Source organism: Protomyctophum bolini (genome assembly GCF_963924005.1).
Source record: "Protomyctophum bolini genome assembly, chromosome: 18".
Classification (NCBI taxonomy): Eukaryota; Metazoa; Chordata; class Actinopteri; order Myctophiformes; family Myctophidae; genus Protomyctophum; species Protomyctophum bolini.
Window position 1 is genome coordinate 7306576 of NC_137879.1, and position 21840 is coordinate 7328415.

The following is a 21840-nucleotide window of genomic DNA, read 5'->3' on the forward strand; positions in this document are numbered from 1 at the left end:
CAAAGGCGTCCTAACGTTTTAGACGTCCTCACAAGTACAGTAATACAAATAAACCTGAATGTGGGTGCACGTGTATGTGTGTGTGTGCGCGTGTCTGTGTGTGCATGGTGTGTGTGCGTGCGCGTACCTAGGTTGACGGTGAGCCGGACGCGGCCTCCGTCCAGCTCCAGGCGCAGCGTGTCGGCGGAGTTCCGTGACGTGGTGGCCATGAGGACGCCGTAGGCCCGCTGGGAGCGGAACCGCAGGGACACGTCCTCCGCCTCCGTGTGCATGGCCACGGGGAGCTGCACCTTCATGAACTTACTGCCGTCGTACGACAGGATGGTGGCGTCTGGAGGAGAGAGACACACACACACACACACACACACACACACACACCTTCATGAACTTACTGCCGTCGTACGACAGGATGGTGGCGTCTGGAGGAGAGAGACACACACACACACACACACCAGGGCCAAATTAGCCATCGGTCCAGTGGGACCATGGCCCAGGGGCCCTTGGCTCTCAGGGGCCCTTCAGGGAACTTGGACCGCTCTGAACTGGGTTTGAGGCCCTGTAAAAAAAAAAAAGCTCCTGGGGACCTTCATTGTCCATTCATATTGTTAAATTTAGGTCACAAATTTGATGCAACCAAGTGTAAAATGACTTATACTGGATCTCTTGTACACTAGTTCCTTCCTAACATTTTAGTCTAGTTTATATTTGTTGACAAAATTGTCAATACCTTTAGTCATCATCATAGATTAGTTTTCATGTAGTTTCCATTTAGTTTTCCTCAGTGAAAAAAGGTAGCCGACGAACATTTTTAGTTTTAGTCAACGAAATCAACACCGGCCGTCATACGACAGGATGGTGGCGTCTGAGAAGAGAGACACACACATCATCATCATCATTTTTCGACTGCAGTCGAGATCATGGATTTCACAATGCCACACCAGACTTCCCGGTCCTTCATCGCCATCCCCATAGTTCCTGCTTACTAATACTGATGCACGTGCCCCTATAGCGATGACATCAGGGAACGACAGTTTTCTACCTCTGGTCTGCTTTGAGGCAGGACTCCAGAGAAGAAGTGAAGATATTATAACCTCATTGTCAGCTCTGTAAGCAGTGGCCAGAAAACTGTGTGTTCTTCTGGATCGGAACTAGTGAAGAAACACGGGGAAGGTTGCCGATGGGTGGCTCTTCCAAGAGAGATTTTGCGCTCTCATTAGAACTAAGGCGGGTGTAAGTGCCATCCAGCATTTACACACACGCGCGCACACACACACACACACACACACACACACACACCCCTTCATGAACTTATATTACTGCCGACACACGGCAGGTTGGTGGCGTCTGAGGAGACGACATGGCAGACGGCGGGGAGGAGCGGCGGCGATAAGATGAGACACACGGAAAAGGAAAGAGGGTCCCATGAACTCGCTCAGGAACGCACACGCACACACACACACACACACACACACACACACACACACACACACACACAGGGGGAGGGGAGAAGAGAGAGAGAGAGAGACGGGGGAGGGGAGAGAAATGATGAAGACAGAGGGTAAGAGAGAGAGAGAGGAGGTAAGTGGTGGTGGACACACACGCATGCACGCGTGGAAATGGAGATAGAAATATAATTGACGGGGAGAAAAGGGAGGGGGAGAGATGATAAAAAAAGGAATGTAGGCAGGAGGTATAGGGAGGGAGGGAGGGAGGGAGGGAGTGAGGGAGGGAGGGAGTGAGGGAGGGAGGGGTAGACAGAGCCAATTTGACGTTGAGTGACCGGACATTCACCAATTAAGCCCTAAAGCATATAGGCCTATTGTATATTTATATTTATGTATATTGTATTTGCCCTCTGGTAGAAGATATCGATCCATCCGGTCCAGAAACAACAGACTGACCAACAGCCTTTATGAACAACAGCTGAATGAACAACCTGCCCCCCCATCCCTGAGCCCCCTCTATAGTATTACGTACAAGATAATATCTTGTACGTACAAGATAAAATATATTTTGAATGCATGGCCATTCAGGGGCTCCGTACAATACATGTTCATGACTATACTGTATATATATATATATATATATATATGGCAACAACAATGAAAACAATAAAGCAAAGGAAAAACCCCGCCAGCAGTCCTGGAGGTCGGGCTGCCCCGCTGAATGCCAACCTGACCGAACACATCCAGACTGGACTGAGGGGGAGAGCGAAGGCTGGGACGTGCACAGAGTGTTAGAGAGGTATGGTGGCTGAAACCCCGTACTGTAAGAGGGCACCTTTGGGACAAAAATACACAAAAAAAGTGTTCACGTTGCAGGAGACTTCGGGGGGAAAAAAAGCATTTCTCCTTTAATGCTAGCCTTCCGGCATGGCATGTGGAAAAGGAGAGGAGTGGCATTTAATTTAGCATTTCTTCCACCATAGCAGTATAAATGCTGCATCCGTCGTGGTCTGGACTCTCTGGAGAGGGGCAGTTGCTTTACAGACAGGGTATAAAAGGGGAAGCTATAGGGGCTGAAGGAAGCCCTGCACGCTTTGATGTCTACTGTACGTGTGCACGTCCCCGAGTGAAGGAAAGGCGTGGGCGCCAGCCAGCCAGCCAGCCAGACAGCCAGCAGGTGTCTCCCCCTCCCCCCCACCGCCATGGACCCCAGAGTCACCGTGTAACAAGCGCAGGTGATCCCGCTTTAATGTCATTTGTCGCACTCTTCTGCATATTCATCGTCTTGTGTCCGCGGCGCCGTATATACCTGCCCGGAGGCCGAACCCTCCTCCTCCTCCTCCTCCTCCTCCTCCTCCTGCATGCCCGAGAACACTGGTTACCTCCAAGGACCTCGCACACACACACACACACATGCACACACACATGCACGCACGTGCGAACACACGCACGTGCGCACGCACACCTCTAAGGACCTGTGTCTGCTCGTTTTATGTCTCCTTTCCTCTTTTTTTTTACCGACTGGCCCCAATTACATATACAGCTAAACACACGCTGCTTGTCTCCCTCTCTCTCGCGCTCTCTCCCCCCTCCCTCACTCCCTCCCTCCCTCCCTCTCTCTCTCTCCCTATCTCTCTCTCTCTCTCTCTCTCTCTCCCTCCCTCTCTCTCTCTCTCTCTCGACCGTTGGAGCCGAGGCAAAAACAAGAGAACAGGAAGAGCAGGAGGGCTCATGAATACTGATGAGCTAAGAGGGAGATAGCAGCGTGTGTGTGTGTGTATGTGTGTGTGTGTGTGTGTGTGTGTGTGTGTGTGTGTGTGTGTGTATGTGTGTGTGTGTATGTGTGTGTGTGTGTGTGTGTGCGTGCTCTTGTGCGTCCGTCGGAATAAGTGAGTGAATTTAAGTGCGAACAGAGGAGGGTTCAGTAAAGAAAGAGAGCGAAGGGGGGGGGGAGAGAGAGAGAGAGAGAGAGAGAGAGAAGTGAGGGAAGAAAAAAGGGAGAGAAAGCTCTTGGCGAAAATGCAAATGAATCCTCATTAACTTGAGGAAAAGAGAGGTAGTTGGCCTGTTATATCACAGATAACATAACACTCACACTCACACACACACACACACACACACACACACACACACACGTCCATACATCATACACGTGCACGGACGGGCGTGCGTACGTACGTGCGCACACATCTCGATAAGGGAGGCAGCCGACTAAATGTCTTCCTTTTTTTTTGCCATGGCACCTGACTCACTACCAGGCACAACATCACATGGAGGGAGAGAGAGAGAGAGAGAGAGAGAGAGAGAGAGAGAGAGAGAGAGAGAGAGAGAGAGCAAGAAAGTGAAAGTGAAAGAGTGAGAGAGAGAGAGAGAGAGAGAGAGAGAGAGAGAGAGAGAGAGAGAGAAGCAGATAGGAAAGAAAGTGCAACCTTGAAAATGCGTCCATGGCTGCATCTTTGCGATATTCATCTGGGGGGCGACGGCCGCGCGCTCGCACATGAGGCAGCCATCTTTGTTCATTAAAAGAACAGGAGGAGAGAGGTTGTGTGTGTGTGTGTGTGCGTGTACGTCTGCGTGTGCACGTGTGGACAAAGGAGAGAGAGAGCAAGAACGGGGGAGAGAGTATATGAAAAAGGGAGGGTGAAAACGGCAGGTAGAAGAGGAGTAAACAACATGGGCAATCACTCTCTCCATCTGTTGGTCCATCTGTGCTTCCTTTAATCCACTGAACTAGCAGTTAGTGACCCCTCAGTGCACAGGGAGAGAGAGAGAGAGAGAGAGAGGGACTGTACAGTAGAGACAGTAGAGAGAGAGAGAGAGAGAGAGAGAGAGAGGTATATTAGGCACATTTCGTGTCACGATTATTATCGCGTCCCAAAAACAATAGTGAGAATAATTCCTGGGCCAAGTGGTAGGAGGAGGAGGATTCTTTGAGTCTCTCCTCAAACGGAGGTCGTCGAGATGCTCTTGGCTCGGGGAACGCATGCATGCGACAAAAACAAACATTGTCTCCTCCGTGAATTCGAGGCTTTATCGTGGGCTGTGTATAATTGATGGAAAATAAGGCTTTTTTTTTGAGGGGGTGAACTATACTATACTACTACAAACATATTGGCTTCAAAATGTACTTAAAGTGCCAACAGTAAAAAAGAGCTCATTGTGCTAAAGAATGTCCCCATTTCATGTTTTCAAACGGATAATACGTCATTTGAAAACAGCAGATCACTGTGAGCTTGTAGATCGGCTGTTATCAAATGGCCCGAAATGTATAATAGGGCTGAAGATGTAGTGGAGGAGTAGGAGTAAAAGTATTGGAAATGGGAAATACTCAAGTAATAAAGTACCAAAATACCTCAACTGGTAAATGGGTCGATTGCCAGAGTAAACAAAAATCCAGGGGATAATCTTTAGTGACGGAACAAGAGTATAATAACCCATTGAAGCTGTTCTAATACTGCTTTAGATATCTGACCTTAAAGGATCTCATTCCACCTGGCATTGTTACAGCCAGGTGGTGTTAGTGTTTTAACCCATTCTGACCTGAGATCAGATTCATACGAGGTTTCCACTGGACACACACTGGTCTGGTGAACCCATTCTGACCTGAGATCAGATTCTAAAAAATGTCAGTCGTTCTTCGATTCTTCAAAAATAGCAGACCTACAAGCTCGTAGCGCGCCACTCGGTGGCGCGCTATGAGCTTGTAGATCTGCTATTTTTCAATAGGTAAAGCATAACATGATGCTAACACCAACATGGGTTCCCGTTCAGAATGGGTTAAACAGTGCTGCTTGGTCCATGTCAGTCTCTGAGCCCCAGGACTGCACCTAAGTACAGTCTGATAATCAGGCTAGCACCTCCTCAGTACATCTCTGCCCGTAGCGATGACGCTATCCATGGGCTGCACTCCTTCTAGGGAGACTCCCATACCAGGACATTCTCTTCTCTCCAAGTATATTATTAGCTTGGAATCCTGACCAATCTGCCAGTGCAACAACAACAACAACAACAACGCGCACGCACGCACACACACACACACACACACACACACACACACACACACACACTGGCACTTTTGTTACTTGCAACCCGGTATTCCATATTATTGGGGAGGGAACATCAGCCAAACAAAATGTGCAGATCTACATGCTTACAAACTTGCTACTTTTGGCAAAGGAGATACGGGAACAAAGTAACGGTCTAAAGTGCAGGGCCAAACTCGGGTCCAATGTACGGCTGAATCTCAACGATACGACGACGTTGAGCCTTTCTATCGCCATGAGCGCTGAGAAGGACTATCGTCCTGTCGCTATAGGAGAGAGAGTGAGGCAGAGAGGGAATGGAGAGAGAGAGAGAGAGAGAGACAAAGACCCCCCCCCCACTATCTAAACGCTTGACAGCGGTTTGTCGTGCTTGAGTTTAAGGAAGACATTTTCGAGAAAAACACCTCAGTCAGAAGTGCCGTGCGCGCGAGTGAGTGAGTGCATGTTCTCCTGTGTGTGTGCGCGCGCACGCGCATGTGTGTGTGTGTGTGTGTGTGTGTGTGTTTGTACATCTCGTGTTGTTAGATGATAGTACAATCATCGCTTCAGAGACACCAAGCACAAAAAACACCGTCCTCGTCTGACTGACTGCCGCTGTCTCTCTCTCTCTCCCTTTCTTTTTATACCTCTCTCTCTCTCTAACAGCGCCACATCGCTTCATCTGCCAATCTCTCCGTCCCATTCGCTCTGGCACCCCCTCCCCCTCCATTTCTCCTCGCTCTCTCTGGTCGCACTTGTAACTGTTTGAGTGACGGTTTGAGTCGCCGGTTATGTTCCCAACAAACCCCCCCCTCACCCCCTCTCCCCTCCCTCATTTTGTTCCTTTTCTTTCAAATTCAACCGTTTCAATCTGTTTCTCTCTCTGTCTCTCTCTCTCTCCCTCCACCTAGGCTGTCATCTCACGGTTCCACCCAAATGGTTCCACTCCACTCCCCAATCTCTTCCAACCTCCTCTGTCACTCATATGTGCTGTTCTCCCTCCCTCCCTCCCTCTCCTCGGTGGTGGTACATACATTTATTCAAGCGGTATACCTAACCACTTGGACCAGCATACCAAAAGAATACAACCTCACTTTTTCCTTTTTTTTGGGCATATGTTTTTCAAATGGGGGTCCGCAGGGCTAATTAGAGTCAATTTGGCTGTAGTTTTTATACTCCATTATACAATTATTTGACAGCTTTAGAGTTACTTAGTTACTTGAGCATTAATTCAAAGCACACATTAAGCCATTAAGTGCTATTTTATACTAGTCAAAGATATTCGAAAAGCTTTGACAATTTTTTTTTTAAGATCTGACTTGCTTTTCCTTTCGTTAATTTAGACTTTTGCCTCGAGTGGAACGTTGAATGCAGGCCTTTTAATTCTAACGGAGTATTTCCTTTATAATAATGTGGAATTGAAAAGTATAACTTCTCCTTCCCTCCCTGATGTCTCTGTTTGGCTCTCATCTCACGCTTCTCTTCTCCTTGCCTCCTCGTGCGTACACACCTCTTTTCTAGTCACCGTAAAGAGATCGGGACCCCTGTCTGTCTGTCTGTCTGTCTGTCTGTGTGCAGCGAAACCCTCTCTCCTCCACGCCCCGCCACTCTCTCTCGTACTGTCTCTCACCGTCCCTCCTACAGTGTCACTCAATTTGAACTCTCCCTCGATCCCCTCCCTGGGCTTTCTCAATCTCTCCATCCGTCCGCCCCTCTTCCACCAACACCTTATAGTACCTCCAGTTCTTTTTTTCCGTCGTTCTCAGCTCCCTGCCGTGCCGTGCTGCGTATATAGGGGGGGTTCGGTGTCCTTGAGGAAGACACTGAACCTGAATCTATACAAGCTCCGCCACCAGCACGTGTTGCATCTCTTATGTGAGCTCGTAGGTAGGCTGGGAGGCCGCGGTGGTTTAGTTATACGTTCAGTGAGTCATTCTCCACCTTCTCTCTGGATCTGCAGGCGCACTCGCAAGAAGTGTCTGACTCTGAAGTGTTTGAAGTGAACGGTTGCATGCAGGTTCAAAGCTATGTACTGTATGCGTTCCGGCTTGGATCAAAGGAACTATAACATTAAGTTCCTTCGTATTTATCGGTAACGACAACTCATAAGAAATGACATTCAATGACATTCGTTTTACCTTTTTGAGTGGTGCAACCACTCCAAGGAACAGAAATGTCCGTGTTAACCTATGTGACTATGTATGTGACTATGTGGCTATGTGTGTGGCTGTATGTGACTATGAGTACCAGTAGGGGCGCTGTTTTGCCAGAGAGAGAGAGAGAGATAGTGTTGCACTGTTGCCTAGTGCTAATTACAGAGAGAGAGGGAGAGAGATAGAGGCAGGGGGAGAGGGGAGTTGCACCACTCAGTTCACACAGGTATTCATTTTATATTGTCATTAAATCTTGTGTGTGGTGTTTTGCCAATTATGCGAGAGCAAGTGATTGGGGATGTTTGTCTCCTCACTTAACTGTTTTTATTTATTTATTTATGATGGTTTGGGTCACTTATGTTGTGCACTATATACATATTTATTCTGCATCAAATATGACTTCTGCGGTGGGTGTTAAGGCATCCTCTGATGTGTGATGTATTCATCGGTCGGAATCACTCGAATGCCACCCACAGCCTTTATACTTAAGTGTGACTAATCACCCTGATTGTCGGAGCCTGTTGGAGACCCAAGTGTCGAAACGCGTCGGGTCAGCTGTTGTTGCCTTTGCTCAATAAATCTATATTTCTTTCCCCCGGAAGACGGAGTGCCTCAGCACCTTTCTCCTATACGGTCTGCCTCACCACGAGCAGAACTTTGGGTTCTGCTTTCGATATACGCTATACCGATTATATACCCTGCATCTCTTAACACTTAAAGGTATATTCAGTGATTTCACTCAAAAAACCTTAGGTTTCGTTTTTGGCTGGGACCTAAGCTTTTCATCCAATCAGGATAGAGAGCCAAAAACGAAACCTATAAGGTTTTGTTGACCCCCAGGGGTTAACTGGGGACAGGGAGGAACTCCTTATATGGTCAGCACACTCTATAGTAGAGAGGATTATTACAACAAAACAAAAAAATAAGTGATATTTGAATTAAGTGAAATCACTGAATATACCTTTAACTGTTCCACAGAAGAGCGTTTGCAAAAGACACCGTGAACGAACCCAGAGCCATAGAGTATAAGACAGAGTTGCGAAAACTCCGTTCACTTCATGGGGCCAGGCCCAGTCTACATTGGCGAAGAGCATTGCAAAGAGTGAATGAACTGGACTTAATGATCTTAAGTTTCTTTTAGTAATAGTACAACATAAACATTACAGAGACTTTAGTTGTCACTGTGCAATACTTAGCAACAAAGTACTGCCGAAAGCAGACAACCCGCAACACTCCAGGTTAGAACAAAATCCTTACGGTGCAAGGCTCGGACATACAGGTTGAAATGAAGAAAATGCCAGCAAATGGCCTTCGTCAGCGTTATCATAACGCTGACATAACGCCCCCTCAATGTCGTTACTCTGTCTCACTCTGACCGAACCCAGGCATCGCTTCCTTCATTTCTTTTAAAGTGAGGGCCCCACTCGCAATATCCTCACAGCCCACACACACAGGTTGAGAATCACCACAAGCTCCGAGTTCCTCACCTCTCTCGCAGGAGCGTCCCAGGTAGCCGGTGCCGGAGCAGTCGCACACGTAGCGGTTCCAGCCCTCGCGGCAGGTGCCGCTGTGCTGGCAGGGGTTGGACAGGCACTGCTTGGGCGCCTCGCGGGAGCACGAGGGCTTGACGCCCACCGCCCGCTGCGCCTCGGCCAGCCGCCGGATGTCCTTGCTCTGGCCGTCCACGAACAGGTCCCGCACGCAGCCCACGTAGCCGTAGTTCAACAGGGCCGTCCACACCTGAGGACGACAAGGGTCAGAAAAGAGACAATTTACAATTTAGGCATTTAGCATCCATCAAGCCATCTTCAACCGCTTATCCGTAGTCGGGTCGTGGGGACAACAGCTCCACCAGAGAGCTCCAGACTTCCCTCTCCAGTCCAGAGCAACATTAGTAACTTCCTCCTGAGGGATCCCGAGACGTTCCAAGGCCAGTGAGTCGATGTGTTTCCTCCAACTGCGACATGGTCTGACTCCCAGGGTGTCCTCCCAGTGGGACGTGCATCGAGGACCTCCCTATAGGGAGACGCCCGAGAGGCGTGAACCACCTAAAGCTGGCTCTCAGTCTCTCTCGCATGACTGAACTTTTCACCCTATACCTCTAAGGGAGATGCCAGCCACCCGTACGTTGAAGAAAACTCATTCCGGCCGCTTGTATTCGCGACCTTATTCTTTCGGTCATGACCCACACTTCATCACCATATAGGTGAGAGAAGGAACAAAGATTGCTCGGTTAGACAGAGAGCTTTGCCTTCCGGCTGAAACTCCCTCGGCATTTAACAGATGCTCTTAATCTAAGCAAGGACAACACAAGGTAATACATCAAACGCATAGAAATAGTCATCTAGGATCATAAGCAAAGTAAACCAAGAGAACATTCGTCTAACAGTAGAATAGCCGTACATGAAGCTATGAAGACTATAGAATGCTATAGAAGGCAGATCAATGATGAACCTGGCATCTGTCTACATAGCATGCTATCTATATTTATATTAGCCTTTTGTATACACCTGCAAGGTCGTCGAGGCTAGGGCAAGTGCTACGGCAACAGCCTTGCAGGCTAAGGTGGAGTCTGAAGAGGTGAGTTTTCAGATTATACGGCGGAAGAGTGGGAGTGAGTCTGTAGTTCTGATTGCAGTGGGGAGTTCATTTCATAGTGTTTGGGAGCCAGAAGGGTGAAGAGTCTGGGACGCGTGGAGCGTTGTCCCGGATGTTTTAGTGCAAAGGTTCAAACGAGGGTAGATTTGTTTTTTTCTGTTTGTTGGGTCGCTACAGGCTAATCACTTTCCTTTTCAGATATGGGTGGAGTTCATATTTTTTATATTTTGCTCGGAGACGGAGCGGAGCGCCTTGGATTTCTTTTTTCCCCGCACCACTTGGGAGTTAAGCAGTACTTCTATGAAAAAACCTTTTGAGTGGAGTTTATTTTTCTTGGCCTTGGACGATATATGCTTTCCCTGGCCTTGTTTTTGTTCATTACCTTTGTTCGTGCGGTACTTGAGCTGTGTTTTGCACAATGTAGATTGGAGTCGAAGAGAGATTCTTGGACTTAAAAGACCCGTAAAGGGTCCATCTAGGACCACTGGGGGTCCCTGGAACCGGCGGCGCTACAAGAATAAGTGGGAGGAGATCACAGTTTGGATTGCATGATAACTGTTTAAAGCAGGAAACTTTCTGGGAAATGGGCTGGCAATCAGTTTTCAGATTATTGTACAGTATTGTCGGGGGTAAATAATATAGCTTAATTTATATTCATTCAGCAATATGAAAAGTATTCAGTCATAAATCATGAAACAAAAGCAGCGTATGTACATGGTGTTCTGCGCAGCATGTGCACAAAGAAAACGTTGAAAATGCCCCCATTCCACACCATTAAAGCAAGAAAGTGATTCCCAACTGCTCCTTTATTGTTGCAGAATCCTTGCTTTTACTGTTGCGTGTGGCGTTCTGCGCATCAGAACGATATACAGAGAATGTCTGATAACTTCCAGACGACAAGATCATTCCGATAACTATTTCCCATCTCACAGACACAAAGCCGTTGCCAACACAATGTATGTATAGCCTACTTCCAGACATATGTGTCACTAAATGCAGCCAGAGTTAGTAATGAATACTTGATAGTATGATTAACTTGAAACATAAATTATCAACCTGAAACATGATTAATAATAACAGGAGAGTCGAGTGTGACCAAAAAGTGCTAATTAATACATTGTCTGCTATTGGCGTATATATTCGTGTTTAATTAGCCCATTGGTTGTATGCAATTGACGTTGGTTATATATACATTTTATATCACTTTATAGGGATCTGAAACGGCACCGCTAAATTGCTCTCCCCCCTTTTTCATCGCATTGCGATCAAAATATAAACGTTTCTCGTGAAAGATAGCCTGCGTAGGCTATCTTTTCTTACAATGAAGGTCTGCGAGCGGGGAAAACAGAAGCACTTGAGTTGTAATCTCCCCAATTCCAGCCCGCGCAATTGCAAGCTATTTATCACTTGTGGCCACCAGGCCGCAGTCAAAGTGTTATAAGCATAATTGTACAGTTTTCAAAAAGTATTAAAGCCTTTTGAAAAATAGCAGATCTACAAGCTCTGCACCGCAATGCGTTTCAAATATAGCTGAAGTGTACAGCCCAGGACGACTGCAGTGGTTAATGTATGTTAAAATGTAATAATAAAGTATCTAGCAACTACAGTTTTCAAATAATTGTAGTTGAGTAAAAGTGCAATATTTGCCTCTGAGACGCAGTGGAGTAGAAGTAAAATACAGATAATTGGCAATACTCGAGTAAACTAAAAGTACTCCACCACTGCTTAACTTTGTGTACTGTACAGTACAGTACAGTACAGTACATACTGTACCAGCTGGATAATGCGTGTAATGTGTGTATTATATGTGACCAGATTTGACTGAGAGCCTGCCAAATTCCAGCTTTTCACAAGAGGAGAAAAACATCTTTTGTTTCTTTTTCAAAATGAGTTATATAAGACCACTTTGTGAGAGGTTTGGGTTGTTTTCTTATACCTTATTATGGGCAAACTATTCCATTCCATGAGTTATTTCGCTCATTGACTTCCATTGTAACGGGGGAACAGCTCTCAAAGTCACTCTTTTAGCACATGAACCAACGCAACAAATGCTGATACAGTTTATGACATCAAGAAAAACTCATGCAGTTTCAAGCCCGTTTTCTCAACTCGCTGTTTTCTGCAAGACATTACTCTATAAGCCATATCTCCAAAACTGGTGGGTGAAACTGAACAACCCAATATGTCAATTTGAAGCTATATATGATTCCCTACTTTGAGAATGAAAATTCTAAAAGATCCAATGGCAGTCCCTCAGTCAAATTTGGTCACATATCTTAAGAGTTTTGCCCTGCATCCTCAACATGTTTCTCTACTGTAATTTTTGTAAACCTGTGATGTGACAGAAAAGCCGTCATATCACTAATACTACATTATATGTTCAGTCAGTATTGAAGCTGCTCTATGTAGGCTGGCTGATTGAATGCATGTTCTGGTTGCAGTTTGCAGTTGTTTTCAAACCTCACATCAAGGCCCATAGTTCATCCACATTTGAGCCACAGACCACTAATGAGATTTGGCCTCGCAGACTCAAAACATTGAATATTTTCTTATCGTTGGATAACATTTTGTCCACAATTCCATGCTGTATTGATGCGGTACCATTGTCGAGATAACGGGCAAACATTGTCCAAAATAACGATTGTTCTACATTCTCTAATTGTGTTGACTTCTTGTAAACTAAGTAAACGCAGATGTTTAACAATAATTTAACTCTTGAGAGCGAAAAATTAAACCATAATGGACCCATAAGGGACCACACAGGTGGTCCCCGGACCACCCCCCCCCCCCACACCCACACACCTCTGTAGGGAAGATGAGTCCGGCTCGGTCCTCAGGCAGTCCTCCGAGGTACAGGGTGTCGTCCAGGTCCAGGATCTCACTGTCTCCAGGAGCCGTGTAGGCTGTCCGCACGCTGTTCACCGAGATGGTTCCTAGTACGCACACACGCACAACACACACACACACACACACACACACACACACACACACACACACACACACAATCAGTACCTAAGACCTGAGGACGATTCTACAAAGGCCTTCTAAATCAGATAGTTCCGACGCTTTCACGTTTTCTACGTGAGTAAAAGTACAAAATGAGTACTAGTAGTAGTCAGATCCTGTATATCGGTTGTCATACAGTGGCTGATGTACGAACAATAAAGCACACTTTTTTTTTGCAAGCTGCAAAAATCTGAAAAATACTCAAGTTAATGTAGGCTGTACTGAGTTACTTTCCAGCGCTGTGGTCTCAACTTTCAACGCCCACATCATCATTATTAGTCATACCAACACTGACAAGAACACGGCTATATACAGTAGAGAGAGCAGGATGGTCTTCATCACAAGCGCCAACAATACACCAACCACAATCATCATTGACGTCATCATCACCACCATCACCGTCACCAGTAGCGTCATCGCCGCCTTCACGAGCACATTACTCATCACCGCGGGGTGTTATTTTTTTTTTAAATATTTTTGAGTGGTGCAACCTCTCCGAGGAACAGCAATGTCCGTGTCCGCCTATGTGTCGTCCGCCTATGTGTGTGTTAATGTATGAGCACGAGTATGACTATTAGTACCAGTAGGGGCGCAGAAACAGAGAGAGAGAGATAGTGCGGTACTGTTGCCTGCTAATGAGAGAGAGAGAGAGAGAGAGAGAGAGACAGAGAGAGAGGAGGGGGGGGGGGGGGGGAGAGAGGAGAGTTGCACCACTCAGTTCACACGGGTGTGACTTTTTAATATATATATTTTTTTATCCCACAAATTTGTAACACATTTCTTTCACCCAGTGTCAATTATCTAATAATTAATTAAGTAATCCGGGGCGCTATACTCGCTCTGCCAACTTTGGGAGAGCAACAGAATGACCTCATGCTTCCTTCTGTGCATAGAGTAGTCCAAGCTGCTTCTTTTCACCTGACAGAGGTTGTTATTCCGACCAGTTCCTTTCCCCTCCATCAGGCGCCCGGCTGACGAGGGGTCCATTTGTACACTCTCAGGGCTGTATTTTGCGTGTCTTAAGTACCAGGTCTTATTACCTAACTTGAGTAAACTAAAGACCTGGAGGCGTGATCAATGCTTTTTGGCCACTCAGAATAGCCAAATGGCATTGATCACGCCTCCAGGTCTTTAGTTTACTCAAGTTAGGGAATAAGACCTGGTACTTAAGACACTCAAAATACAGCCCTCAGAGTTAAATTACCATTGAATTTACAATATAAATTGGGGTCCCAGAGATAGAAATGCCATTAAATGGGGGTCCGTATAGATGTCAAACTGTGGATCCTTATCCAGAGATGACTTCCGCACGCCCGGTAGGTAATTTGGAGCAGGTGCGATGATGACGAGGCACTTGCTAGGTTCAGAGCATTTATTGCAACGTTTCGGTCTTGCGACCTTCCTCAGGCTTTCTGTGGGTCCTTGAAATTAAACGGGTTGAGATTGAGAATCACTGCTAGAGCCGTAAAAATCTCCTCTTATGGGGGGTCAGTGGCATGTATTTTCAAATGGGGGTCCGCGGGGCTAATTAGTGTCAATGTGGGGGCATGAAAAAGGTTTGGGAACCCGTGGTTTACGGTACCTGAGCGTCCGTCCCTCTGGAAGTCCACGTGGTACCACTCCCCGTCGTTGACCTTGCGGTCGATGGCCCTGGTCTTGGTGGTGCCCGAGCCCATGTCCAGCAGCAGGTACAGGTGGCCATCCAGCATCTCGATGGCGAAGAAGTCCACCTGTGAGGTGAACACAGACTGCTGTCAGTTTAGTGATATCACTGAGGTTAGTGGTTATTACACAGACTGCTGTCAGTTTAGTGATATCACTGAGGTTAGTGGTTATTACACAGACTGCTGTCAGTTTAGTGATATCACTGAGGTTAGTGATTACAGCGAGGTGAACACAGACTGCTGTCAGTTTAGTGATATCACTGAGGTTAGTGATTACAGCGAGGTGAACACAGACTGCTGTCAGTTTAGTGATATCACTGAGGTTAGTGGTTACAGCGAGGTGAACACAGACTGCTGTCAGTTTAGTGATATCACTGAGGTTAGTGGTTATTAGTGAGGTGAACACAGACTGCTGTCAGTTTAGTGATATCACTGAGGTTAGTGGTTATTAGTGAGGTGAACACAGACTGCTGTCAGTTTAGTGATATCACTGAGGTTAGTGGTTATTAGTGAGGTGAACACAGACTGCTGTCAGTTTAGTGATATCACTGAGGTTAGTGGTTATTAGTGAGGTGAACACAGACTGCTGTCAGTTTAGTGATATCACTGAGGTTAGTGGTTATTAGTGAGGTGAACACAGACTGCTGTCAGTTTAGTGATATCACTGAGGTTAGTGGTTATTAGTGAGGTGAACACAGACTGCTGTCAGTTTAGTGATATCACTGAGGTTAGTGGTTACAGTGAGGTGAACACAGACTGCTGTCAGTTTAGTGATATCACTGAGGTTAGTGATTACAGCGAGGTGAACACAGACTGCTGTCAGTTTAGTGATATCACTGAGGTTAGTGGTTACAGTGAGGTGAACACAGACTGCTGTCAGTTTAGTGATATCACTGAGGTTAGTGGTTATTAGTGAGGTGAACACAGACTGCTGTCAGTTTAGTGATATCACTGAGGTTAGTGGTTATTAGTGAGGTGAACACAGACTGCTGTCAGTTTAGTGATATCACTGAGGTTAGTGATTATTAGTGAGGTGAACACAGACTGCTGTCAGTTTAGTGATATCACTGAGGTTAGTGGTTATTAGTGAGGTGAACACAGACTGCTGTCAGTTTAGTGATATCACTGAGGTTAGTGGTTATTAGTGAGGTGAACACAGACTGCTGTCAGTTTAGTGATATCACTGAGGTTAGTGGTTATTAGTGAGGTGAACACAGACTGCTGTCAGTTTAGTGATATCACTGAGGTTAGTGGTTACAGTGAGGTGAACACAGACTGCTGTCAGTTTAGTGATATCACTGAGGTTAGTGGTTATTAGTGAGGTGAACACAGACTGCTGTCAGTTTAGTGATATCACTGAGGTTAGTGATTACAGCGAGGTGAACACAGACTGCTGTCAGTTTAGTGATATCACTGAGGTTAGTGGTTATTAGTGAGGTGAACACAGACTGCTGTCAGTTTAGTGATATCACTGAGGTTAGTGGTTATTAGTGAGGTGAACACAGACTGCTGTCAGTTTAGTGATATCACTGAGGTTAGTGGTTATTAGTGAGGGAACTCGCGCAAATTCCACAGCCTGTATAGGGAAAGGACTTGTTTTAATACTCTGCAGTGCTCAGTTGTGTGGAATGAGTTACCTTCAAGCCAATTAGCTCCACCAGTCAACTACAATGTTTTACAACACTATCGACAATATTAACCCATTTTGTCTTCTACATCATGACAGTTTTCTGAAAAAGCTATGTTTCTATGTCGTCGTTCTTCGATTTTTCAAAAATAGCAGACCTACAAGCTCGTAGCTATGAGCTTGTAGATCTGCTATTTTTCAATCGCTAGAAGACAACGAATAAACTTAAAAAGAAGCAAGCTAAACATTCTGTCTGGAATCATTGTAAAGGTATATAATGTCTCATGGCAGCCTGGCTTAAATCACGGAAATATTCTAAAGAGATCTCTGTGGAGAATAAGAATAAAGATGACCCGCACAACACCGTCTGCACTCATAGCATAATAGGAACACTTATACTTAACCCATTCTGAACGGGAACCCATTTTGGTGTTATAGCATCATGTCGTGCTTTAGCTATTGAAAAATAGCAGATCTACAAGCTCATAGCGCGCCACCGAGTGGCGCGCTAGGAGCTTGTAGGTCTGCTATTTTTGAAAAATCGAAGAACGACTGACATTTTTTAGAATCTGATCTCAGGTCAGAATGGGTTTATCAGACCAGTGTGTGTTGTCCAGTGGAAACCTCGCATGAATCTGATCTCAGGTCAGAATGGGTTAAACAATGTTTCCGTCACGTAGTAGACCTCAGATTCTCAGGCATAAACGTGTTCCCATTGTGTGAAGTGCAGACAGTGTGCACGTGACTGCATTCTATACGTCTGATATCCCATTCTGACCGGGAACCCATTTTGGTGTCATGCATCATGTTATGCTTTAGCTATTGAAAAATAGCAGACCTACAAGCTCGTAGCGCGCCACTCGGTGGCGCGCTATGAGCTTGTAGATCTGCTATTTTTTTTTTTGAAGAATCGAAGTGCGACTGACATTTTTAGAATCTGATCTCAGGTCAGAATGGGTTCATCAGACCAGTGTGGTGTCCAGTGGAAACCTCGTATGAATCTGATCTCAGGTCAGAATGGGATATTAGCCGGCCTACGCACACCATCACCGTCACACCGTGTCTGAGAGACGATCAGGAGTGGATAATAATGACTTTGTTTCCAGACACCTCTGTTGGAAAAATGAATATCTGTGAGGGGGGAAAAAAAATCCAGCCGCTATTGTGTGAAAGTATATAAAGAGTTGATTGAATAGCAATTGGACCCAACCATCAATTAGTACCGTAACAGGTTCCATTTATTTTATCCATGATGGGTTTTTTTTAATATATATTTCACATTAGCACGTTGAAATAGTGTGAGTGTATTAACTCATTTTGGGCGGGAACGGGAACCCCTTTTGGTGTTTTAAACATTATGTTATAATTTAGCTATTGAAAAATAGAAGATCTACAAGCTCATAGCGCGCCACAGAGTGGCACGCTATGAGCTTGTAGATCGCTATTTTAGAAAAATCATGAAAATGTGGCGCAAAATTGGAATCTATATTTTTTTTCAAAAAAAACGTTTTTAACTCAAATCTTTGCTCCTGGGGAGGTCCCTGAAACAACATATTTTCAGATGGGGGTCGGGGCGACCAAATACAGAATATTTTTGGGGTCCTTGACATGAAAAAGGTTGAGAACCACTGATTATAGAAACATGGGTTTTTCTGAAAACTGTCATGATTTAGAAGACATTTGTAGAATCGAACGTAGGTCTAAATGGGTTAATTGAATCATCAGTGACTCAATGACAAACGGAAGTAGAACCCCCCCCCCCCCCCCCCATCCCCCCCTGCAGTTTAAATACAGCCTGTTTGAATAGGCTGTGTGTGCGCGCGCACACACAAAAATCCAATTAGTGTCCGTTATCAAAGCGGAACAAGCTCTCTGATTCGGGGGTTCTTTTTGGACATCACCAAAGCTGTCACTTTCACTTTCTTATTTTTTGAGGCGTTTACTGAGACGTTTTGCATCGGAGCCGGCCTTTTGTTTTGTCCGTTAATCTGGATTACACCGTCCAACGAGACTTAATACTTCTCCAAACAACAGCCTAATTCAGTGGCTTCTCGCATCTCTTAATAGCTAGACGCCTAATCCTTTTACGATGGACACAAGAATTACCACCATCACAAACTCACTGGATTAGGGATCTCAGATGTAGTTCCGGCTAACCTAAACACTCAGATTTGTTTTTACGCAAGTAAAAGGTGCAATACCACAACCTAGAAAGAAAGTAAAAATACCTGAATTTAACTGTACTTGAGTGAACAGTACAAAACAATTGTACTCACATTTGGACTTTTTTAATGTGTCAAAACGTCTTGGAAAATAGCCGATCTACAAGCTCACAACGAGGACTCGTGTCACAGGCTAATCACAGGACCTCCGAGAAACCATGATGGAGCAAAGGCAGATATCTAATGTGGATCCTGAGATCCACATACATTTCCTAATTTATACTTTTTACTTTATAATATATATACAAAAATCCGTAAATAAATCTATAATGTAAAAGTATAGCTGCATGCATGCTACACTATAGAACAACCGACGTCAGTTCAATTTGGCTGCAGGGCTCTCCGAACCAGAAAACAAACGAGACCTCTCTTCCACACTACAGCTGCTTTGTCACCGGGCTAGTGCTGACAGAATGAACTCATTATAGGTGTAGCCGAACTAGTTTGGCTATATCTGGCACCAAACACCTGCCAAAAGCCCATACGAAACTTCTGAATGGCGTCATAACGTTGAATAAAAATCGGCGGCTGTTCGGCTGTAGTATATACTGTATATATATATGGCAGTGGGCGTAAGAAATGCTACTGCTACCTTGATGGCGGGCGGCGTGCGCGGGTCCTTGCGCGCCTGCTGCCGGGGCTTGCCGTGGCTGAACAGCATGAGGCCGTTGGGCTCCGTGGTGCGGAAGTCGAAGGAGATGGAGCCCGCCTTCTTCGCCGTCCACTTGCTCAGCGCCACGAACGACTCCGGGGTGTCAAAGGTCACGGGGTCCAGGGTGGCCACGCTCTCACACTTGAAGGCCACCACACCGCTCACCTGGGGGGGGACGGGGGGACGGAGGGATGGGTTAGTGTCTTACAGGAATCTACAGATAGCTTCTTATGATATAGAGCACCGAAGTCTGAGGGCGCTAAGTCCACGGGTTCATGTACGTTTTATTTGCATTGTAATCCCCATAGGGCGATTTTAGATCGCCTCATATAAGAACTGTGATTGAAAAATAAGAAAATCATCCCGGCCGTTTCACTTCATATGGATATGAAGAATCAACGCACTGCAACTCACTGTGTTGTGAGCTGCGAAAGCTTTCTCCACAATATGGATGCTGGGGATTAAGATGGCTAAAATGTACAGTATGTAGTATGTACACAGTGTACAGTACACACTGTACAGTGATTTTACACATCATAGACAGTCATCTCCAACTATTGCCACGATAAAAAGCCAGAAGATGACCACCACACAATTAAACATAACAAACAACAGAGTCCTGAGTGTTGGTGTGGGGAGCTGTCCGGTGCTGAAACCAGACACTGAAACCAGACACGCTGTCCGGTGCTGAAACCAGACTGCAGACCAGACAGGAGATTTAGAATAGAATAGAATAGAATAGAATAGAATAGAATAGAATAGAATAGAATAGAATAAAAAATAAAAAAAGCTCAGCATACTTGAGTATGCTGATCAAAGTCACATTCTATCTGGTGTACCTTCATCTTGGGGTCTCCCTGCTTCGCCAGTCGTGACAGCTCCAACCGCACGTCGTTGTTCTTGTACACCACCTTCAAGAGGCAGAGAGAGAGAGAGAGAGAGAGAGAGAGAGAGAGACAGAGAGAGAGAGAGAGAGAGAAGAATGACTCATGAATTCATCTCTTTTGTCAGTAAAGATTACCCCTTCACGTTCTGGACAATAGTAGTCTCCTCTCCTTGGTCCATGTTCAAAGGCCTCTTGCGTTGCGAGTGACTATTGTGTCGCGCTGCTTTCCGGCTACAATCTTGCTTTCGGGCCGGACGTTTGTCTTTGTTCCCCCCGTCAGTTTCACTAAACAGACGCCGTCGTTTGGCAGAATAATACGTGACGGTCACGGCGGCAGTGGGGGGGGGGGGAAATAAAGAGGTTCTGCCGAGGTAAAGAAGAAACCCTTTGATTGCCCTTTTCAAACGGCACAATGGGAGAGAATAATGCCCCGTATATATGAAGAGGGAGACGCAACACTTCAGACGCAAACCAAGATACCCCCATTGCTGCTTGAAGGCTTAGAAAGCATTTATTTATTTAGGTTCAAGTGATCTGACATTTTTTGTTAGAAGCAAAAGAGCAGCTGTATACCCACTTAACCCATTCTGAACGGGAACCCATTTTGGTGTTAGCATCATGTTATGCTTTAGCTATTGAAAAATAGCAGATCTACAAGCTCATAGCGCGCCACCGAGTGGCGCGCTACGAGCTTGTAGGTCTGCTATTTTTGAAAAATCGAAGAACGACTGTGACATTTTTATAATCTGATCTCAGGTCAGAATGGGTTCATCAGACCAGTGTGTGTCCAGTGGAAACCTCGTATGAATCTGATCTCAGGTCAGAATGGGTTAACCCGGTGTCTTCATAACTCACACTTGTTCCTGTCGTTTTGCTGATTGCACTTCATTCACTCACAACACGTCACCGTGTTCCGGTGCAACACGTTGTGAGGTTATTGGGAGAAAAAACCCCCCCCATCTTGACAGATGATGACCTATCTCTGATGGGGTGGGTCCTTCTAGTACTAAATCTGTTAAAATGGGGCCACGGGGGTCCGTGCTGTGAGGTTTGGGTACCACTGCTTCATGCAACCGTCTGCCTGTGTGTGCGCGTGTGTGTGCGTGTGTGTGTGTGCGTGCGTGCGTGCGCGCAGAGCAGTTTGATGCAGACATGGTCTGGCTGTATTGCTGCAGAAGTGTAGCTTCCCCCCCGACTATCTTTCTTCAGCATTTACTTTCACTTTTTTCGTGTCTAAGGTCAGGCTAACACGCCTGTCTGCATAACGTTATGCACTTAAGCGTGTTAAATTGTTGTTAATATGTTGTGAGTATGTGAGTGTGTGTGTGTGTGTGTGTGTGTGTGTGTGTGTGTGTGTGTGTGTGTGTGTGTGTGTGTGTGTGTGTGCGTGCGTATCAGAGCACTTTGGCGTGCCTTTGCCGAATGCATTTATTTTATCTCCCCCGTCCCCGTCCCCCTCCTCCCCCGTTGGAGGGCCGTGATCTCTCAGGCGTGTGATTCGCTGCATACATCTTAATTTCGCTCACATGGATTATCATATTATCGTATTAAACATGCAAATGTGC

At 45.9% G+C, this 21840-nt stretch overlaps 1 protein-coding gene across 11 annotated transcripts in view; it reads right to left on the reverse strand.

Annotated features, from left to right (window-relative positions):
* Nucleotides 1-21840, reverse strand: part of LOC308332708 (neurexin-1a-like) — a gene marked incomplete at both ends in the record, with an annotated part of 160798 nt that overhangs the window by 62418 nt on the left and 76540 nt on the right. For 9 of the 11 annotated variants that reach the window (XM_080788734.1, XM_080788735.1, XM_080788730.1 and 6 more), the window contains 6 exons: nucleotides 128-331; nucleotides 9108-9360; nucleotides 13021-13151; nucleotides 14807-14954; nucleotides 19330-19554; nucleotides 20229-20300. In XM_080788734.1, the coding sequence (XP_080644860.1) occupies nucleotides 128-331; nucleotides 9108-9360; nucleotides 13021-13151; nucleotides 14807-14954; nucleotides 19330-19554; nucleotides 20229-20300 (1033 nt within the window). Of the gene's footprint in view, nucleotides 1-127; nucleotides 332-9107; nucleotides 9361-13020; nucleotides 13152-14806; nucleotides 14973-19323; nucleotides 19555-20228; nucleotides 20301-21840 lie in introns of all 11 variants that reach the window. The other 2 variants (XM_080788733.1, XM_080788737.1) reach the window with 2 other exon arrangements.